Here is a 7,101-nt window from a genome sequence, read left to right as displayed (position 1 = left end):
ATAGTCCTACCCTTTGACTCAGTAACTGTACTTCCCAGGAATTGGGATACTTAATGGATACAATATATATGTGTGTGTGTGTATATACACACATATGTATTAATTCATTTGGATGTTGTAATAATAAAAGAAAAAAATCTAGGCAAATGGTTTAATATGGGAACCTCAACTTGAAATATTGTACATCTTTGAGAACCATTTTAAACACTAGAAATGTTAAAAAGAAAATGCTACTCTGTTCAATGTATACAGAGATAATATACAAATACAAAATAATTGCACTTGGAAGAAGTATGGGTATCTTATTTAATCAGCATTTAATATTTTTAAACTGGCTTGTAAATTCTAATAAAAAGAACTTAATGAATTTGAGGAATTCAGTCATTTGACCTCTGAGGTCTGTGATTCTTTATTTCTTTGATACAGCATTGAAGGCTTTGCTGTGAGGAAACTCTAGTGGACAAGATAATGGTGGATCAGATAAATCTTCAGAGTAGACAAGACTCTGGTACAGCAAGCTGAGGCCCCTGCAATTTGGAGACAGGGACATATAGGGGGTTTTCTCTTCCTCTTATACAGTAACTCAGGTATGAACTGAATTTTGTGTGATTTATTTAAAAAAATTATTTTAGATATATACTACATCTATATCCACATCTGAGTAGAAAAGCTCAAGAGTGATGAGAAAAGATGTAAAAAGGATAAGCACAGATATTAGAACAGGGAGGAAGCCTGGAGACAAGTCTAGTACAACCTCATTTTACATCAGTGTTTTTCACTGATGTTTTGAAAGGAAACATGATATTATATGTAGAGAAAATGCAACTTGGAGAAGAAGCGGGAAAAAATAGTAGTGGAGGGGAGGAAGGGAAAAAGGTAAAAAGGCAGCAAATAAAATACTGTACACCTATGTGTATGTGGATGATAAAGGGGATGAAGGCTGCTACCACAGGGTAAGAAGTGACCACTAAGCCCAAAAGGTAGCTGCGCTGGGTTTCATACATGGTTCTATATATCTATCCTGGTATTTAACTATCCTGTTCTAAGTCAAGATCTTGTATCAGACTTACTCGTCTAACTCAAAATGAAAGTACAGCCTTTCAAGTCTGAAAGAGTAATGCTAATAAACTAGACTTTTAACCACAGAATATTGTTTTTTTTAAAAAACTACAGAAACTGGTATCACATTGACTTTTTCTGGTTTCTACATAAAGAAGGATGTTGAAAGATAATTTAGATTGTACTGATTTTTTCTCCTCAGAGCTCATTTTTAGGCATCAATTGTTAATTTCCAAATTAAAATATTTAAAATCTTATAATAAATTCAGATGGAAAACACATTTTTTCCATATTAGCTTCAGAAGGGCTTTGCATTGGTTCATTCTATCTGTATGACTTAGGTACGTGTATGTACTCTCAGAAATCAAGTTTTATGTATATAAACTTTTGAGATGAGACTGTCTGAAACATTCGCAAAACTCTTATTTTAAAGGTCTGGCTTTAGTGCCATTGGTATGCTGGTGGCCACAACTATTTTGTGTCCAGAGGGTACTACTCACTTTGCTTCTGTGTTTGACAGAATTTACTGATGAAAAAAAGCTGATGAAGGACAAGTTAGTGCTTGTCCAAGATGGGATTTTTGCCTTGAGCATTGAACAAATCAGATTTTAAAAGTAAAGTTCAACTGAAAAAAAAAAAGTAAAGTTCAACTTACATCCCATTTTTGATGTCATACAATACTTGGCTTACTGGCACACGTTAAAAAAATCAAGGCTTTACTTTTAATGACCATCAAGCAACTTATTTAGTTCTGCTTCCATAAAATAAGGACTATATTAAGCAATTTATCTTTTTTTTTTCCCTTCTTAGACTTCAACATCTTGATAACCTTACATTAAATCACAACCTCATTTTACATATTTCAACAACAGTGTGTAAACTAGACTTTTGTTAACTGATTTGTATTTTACTATTTATAAAATGTTTATGGCAACTTCTGAATTATCTTCAATTAATATTTGGTGCTAAACATCTAGGTTTCAGGCTATATTTAGTTTCCCTTCTCGCTCTTACCCACCCTACTCCTAACAAGTGATTAATAGCTTATTTAAAACAATTCTACTTTAAGAACATTTTCTACTTAGAAAAATCACATAGCAAGACCAAGATTACTAGGAAGACCTTAAAGAAATGTGTTAAAAGCTTAGAAGCAAAGTGTGGGAGGAATAATAAAAGCTTAAAACCTAAAGGTTTTTAACAAGATGGAAGAAGTTAATCATAAGTATTCAAGAATCATATCAGCACACATTAACATATCATAACTAAGCATTTATTACACTATTTAAGAAGGGAAGTAATTGCAGTGGTATTTCAGAAGCTATATCTTTTTAAATGTAATATATGCTCATAAACTCTAAACAGTATTTTAAAATATACAATCTCTCCAAAAGAAAATATTCAACTAAAGATAGATAACTTTTAATGTAAGCAAAATGTTACAAGATTTTTTAAAATTAAAGTCATCATCTGATTTTCACAACACATGTACAGAAATTTGCAAACTTTCTGTACAGAGAAGTATAACCTCTACTCTTGAGCAAGGCGTTCAATGACACGTCGATAATCTTCCACAAGTTCCTGAAAGCTTTCTTCCAGCTGTTCATGTTGCATATTTATTTCTATCTGGTTCATCTGGTTTGTCAGTTCTTCCGGTCTGAGACATTTTCTCATTTTAGCAAGGTCTCTCTGTTTTTTCTAAGTAACAAACACGATTATTGGTTAGCCTAAGAAAGCTGATATAAAAAAATATGTCTCCAGTGTTAAAAATAATAGTAGTAGGGATATGCCCAAATCTATCCCATATATTTTTAAGGAAGCCTAAACATAATGTTAATGTGAATTACAACCCGCTAAAAAGAAGGTTCCAAAAGACATGGAATTTGTATCAATTAATGGTAAATATAGGTATGTGAGTGACAGCCCCCTCTCCAAAGCATAATAAAGAACTGGCCAGTACAGATACTCAAATATTTCTTTAATAAATAAGGTACTGTAACTGAAGAAAGACAACTGAGATTAAGTGCTATTATTTCATCGATTTAATCATTAATTACATTAATCTTAATTCCAAGCTGGCTTCTTCTGCCACTATCATTTCTGAGTTCCCTTACCCAGCGATGTATTTATGGACCACATATTAACGTTACCATAAACTGTTGGGAAAGTTTCAGGAACAGAAGCCAAAAACTGTCACACTTTAAAAAACAATATTAATTAGCATTTATTGAGTCTCTACTGTCTATAGACATACATTATCTTATTAAACCCTCTCCATTTCACTGAGAAGGAAACTACCATTTCTCAGGAAACAGATTTGCACCACCCTAAGCAGCTGATAACAACTTTTAGACAGGTTACAATCAGAATAATATGGTTAGTATGCTGAGGATGGGTCTGGAGGGGACCAAGTTAGCAGTTAGTTTAAGAATTCAAGAGATGATGAAAGCCTAGACCAAGTCTGCTTAGTAACAGCAGAGATGGAAGGTACAGAACAGACTTAGGGAAGAAAACATTGGATGATGTGGGGAAAGAATGCAGAATGACTCCAAGATTCCTAGGTGTGTGGCAATATTGCATTGTATATAACACTGTAATATGAGAAACTTTCATACATTTTAGACTTCCCTGGTAGCTCAGCTGGTAAAGAATCCACCTGAAATGCAGGAGACTCTGTTTCGATTCCTGGGTCGGGAGGAGTCGCTGGAGAAGGGATAGGCTACCCACTCCAGTATCCTTGGGCTTCCCTGGTGGCTCAGACGATAAAGAATCTGCCTGCAATGTGGGAAACCTGGATCCAATCCCTGGGTTGGGAAGATCCTAGAGAAGGAACAGCTACCCACTCCAGTATTCTGACCTGGAGAATTCCATGGACGGAGGAGCCTGGCAGGCTGCAGTCCACGGTCGCAAAGAGTTGGACACGACTGAGCGACTTTCGCTTTCATACATTTTGGATAAACTACTCTAGATTATATCCTCTTTCATTTAAACATGTAATAAAGAGTTAACTTTATATAGAGATCAGAAATCACATATATTAACTCATGTAATCCTAAAAACTATGATATAGGTACTATAACTTTCTTCAATTGATAAAGAAAAAAAAGGTGCAGGTGTTAAATAACTTGTCATAGAGGCAGTAAGCTGAGAAGCCAGGCTCCAACCCCTGATGATCTAAATAGAAGTCTGTATTCTGAATTCCTATATAACTACCTACCAAATACAATTAAAAAAAAAAAAAATCCTGAAAACAGTATCTTAACTCCATCCTAAAAACTAATAAATGTCTCTCAAAGGAAACCCTAATAGTTTTGGAATATAAGACATGCAGTGCTTCTCCAACTTAAATGTGCACAAAGATCAACTGGGAAGCTTGTTAAAACGCAGGTTCTCATTCAGTAGGTCTGGGGTGGGGTGAGACTGTGCGATTCTAAAAAGCGCTCCTGGATGATGCTAATGTTGCTGATTTAGTGTGTGTGTGTGTGGGCTGCGCTGCTTGGGGGACTCTTAGTTTGCCAACCAGGGATGGAACCCATGGCCCCTGCCGTGGAAGCACAATCTTAATCACTGGACCACCAGAGAATTCCCAATGTTGCTGATCGTCTAATCACACTGTGAACGGTAGTTCTAGAGAAGTGATGAAAATTCAGATTTATTACTCCCAAGGCCTGGAAGGACAGTATATTCCTTACTCTTCAATCATGTGGATAATAAATGCTTTGTTTCTGCTGTGAAAGTTACTTTTCTTTGGCCAAGAGGCACAACTGCCTCTTAGCAGCACCCAAATTAAGGAAACAGCTCAGGAACTAAAAGGTAATGCATCCAAAAATTATCATGGTATGTAATAAGAAAAAAAATTATTCTTCTAAACTGCTAACCAGTTATAACATTTATAAAATAATCTAACCCCATTGCTTGAATATGCCTCCAATCATATTAAATTCTCGTATACAACAGAACCATCATTTTAATTCTTAAATATTAACTATCAATTCTGCTGCAAATAACCCACAGAATGAATCATGTGTCAGTGACATACTGTTTTAAATTACTAACTTGTTTTAAAACTCAACATTAAGAAAATTAAGATCATGGTATCTGGTCCCATCGTGGCAAATAGAAGAGGAAAAAGTGGAAACAGTGACCGATTTTTTTCTTGGGCTCCAAAATCACTGCAGATGGTGACTGCAGCCCTGAAAGTAACAGATGCTTGCTCCCTGGGAAGGAAAGCTATGACAAAACTAGACACCGTACTAAAAAGCAGAGACATCACTTTGCTGACAAATGTACAATGTGAGAGCTGGACCATACATAAAGAAGGTTGAGCACAGAAGAACTGATGCTTTTGAACTGTGGTGCTAGAGAAGACTCCTGAGAGTCCCTTGGACTGCAAGATCAAACCAATCAATCCTAAAGGAAATCAGCCCTGAATATTCATTGCAAAGACTGATGCCAAAGCTGAAGCTCCAATACTTTGGCTACCTGATGCGAAGAGCTGACTCACTGGGAAAGACCCTGATACTGGGAAAGACTGAAGCCAAAAGGAGAGGCAGCAGCAGAGAAGGAGATGGTTAGACAGTATCACTGACTCAATGGACATGAATCTGAGCAAACTCCAGGAGATAGTGAACGACAGGGAACCTGGTGTACTGCGTCCATGGGGTCACAGAGAGTCAGGCACAACATAGTGACTGAAGAAAAACAACAGATCTCTTAAGAGTGTTTACTTCCCCAGTTTATCTCCCCCTTCATTGCCACCTTCAATTTCATTGTCAGTTTTTTCAGATGGATGTCAGAATTAATTTCTATTATAATTTTTATTGACATGGCAATACATCTCTGAATTAAATTTAAGAGCTCTAAGTACCTAGGAATAAAAAATACATGTACTAGCTTTATGGAAAACTATGAAACTATTGTAGAAGTTCCTCATGAGCATGTAAACTATGGTTATTTTTAAAATAAGTTATTTGAGCTATTTGTTTTATTGACTTTAATATTCCTAAAACTATGTATACTGCTTTGTAAATGTATGAACTATTATAAATTCATCTTTTAAACTGTGTTTTTTAAAAAAAACTTAAAAAAAATAAGCTGATTGGGGATCACCTCTATCCAGCAAGTGACTTACATTGGGAGTACAAATGAAATACTGAAAGATAGAACTCCATAAGACTGGAATAGATCTCCTATAGGCTCAGAAGAAATTTCTCCCTCCAAAAACAAACAGAAAGTTAATTCCTTCATAGATTAAGGCTGTGGATAATTTTAATTAATGCAGAAAAATTAAAGATCATATTAGTGTCAGTTTATTTATGTTAACATTTGCTTTTAACACATACAATGTGTTAAAAGGTCCAAAAAACAACTCTTTCTTCTTGCCTAGTTTTCAGAGGTTCCAAGAAGGTTTACAAATATCTCAAAAATTCCATCACCTCTAAGAGCGCCTTAGTTTCTATCTGCTCAACCAGTCTCTTTTGTGAACTACAGAAATAAGGTTTTTTGCAAGAATTTAAAAATAATAATGGTGTGGAGACAGTAACAAGTCCTAAGACTTATCAAAAGGCTATCTTTAAAAACATGCACATTGTATTGTATTGTATTTCTTTCTCTTCAGTTCCTCACTATGGAAGTACTTCCATTTTAGAGTTTACTAATTTAAACTAAATTTATTTATATTTAAATAAATATATGTATTTATATAAATAAAATATTTATATTTAAATATATTTAAATTTATTAATACCCAGATTTTAATAAGTTGTCAACACACACAATTTGTAAAAGGTAAAACTAGACCTCAAAACTGAGTTTTCTGATTCCAAATCCAATGCTATTGTAACAATGATTCTAAATTTTATACTTGCAAACCAATTATGAATTAAAATATACCTATGAAACAATATAAAAATTTAAATGCTAAAACCAAGCAGCTGCACCAACTTTTCTTTTTTTTAGTCAAATTGTTCAAATTTATCTTTTCTTGAACACCTGAAAATTACTTCTGTACTAAAGAAATTCTTTTTGTGTTTTTAAAATGATTCT

The 7,101-nt window shown here is 34.4% G+C and overlaps 1 protein-coding gene across 1 annotated transcript in view; it reads right to left on the bottom strand.

Moving 5' to 3' along the window:
* Window positions 1-2,315: 2,315 nt before the first annotated feature.
* Window positions 2,316-7,101, bottom strand: part of HAT1 (histone acetyltransferase 1) — a 39,559-nt gene continuing 34,773 nt past the window's right edge. The window contains exon 11 of the mRNA XM_043487932.1: window positions 2,316-2,754. Within this exon, the coding sequence (XP_043343867.1) occupies window positions 2,587-2,754 (168 nt within the window). The 3' untranslated portion in view covers window positions 2,316-2,586. The remainder of the gene's footprint in view (window positions 2,755-7,101) is intronic.

This window comes from Cervus canadensis, chromosome 15 (assembly GCF_019320065.1).
Source record: "Cervus canadensis isolate Bull #8, Minnesota chromosome 15, ASM1932006v1, whole genome shotgun sequence".
Classification (NCBI taxonomy): Eukaryota; Metazoa; Chordata; class Mammalia; order Artiodactyla; family Cervidae; genus Cervus; species Cervus canadensis.
This window is presented reverse-complemented; position numbering and strand designations above follow the sequence as displayed.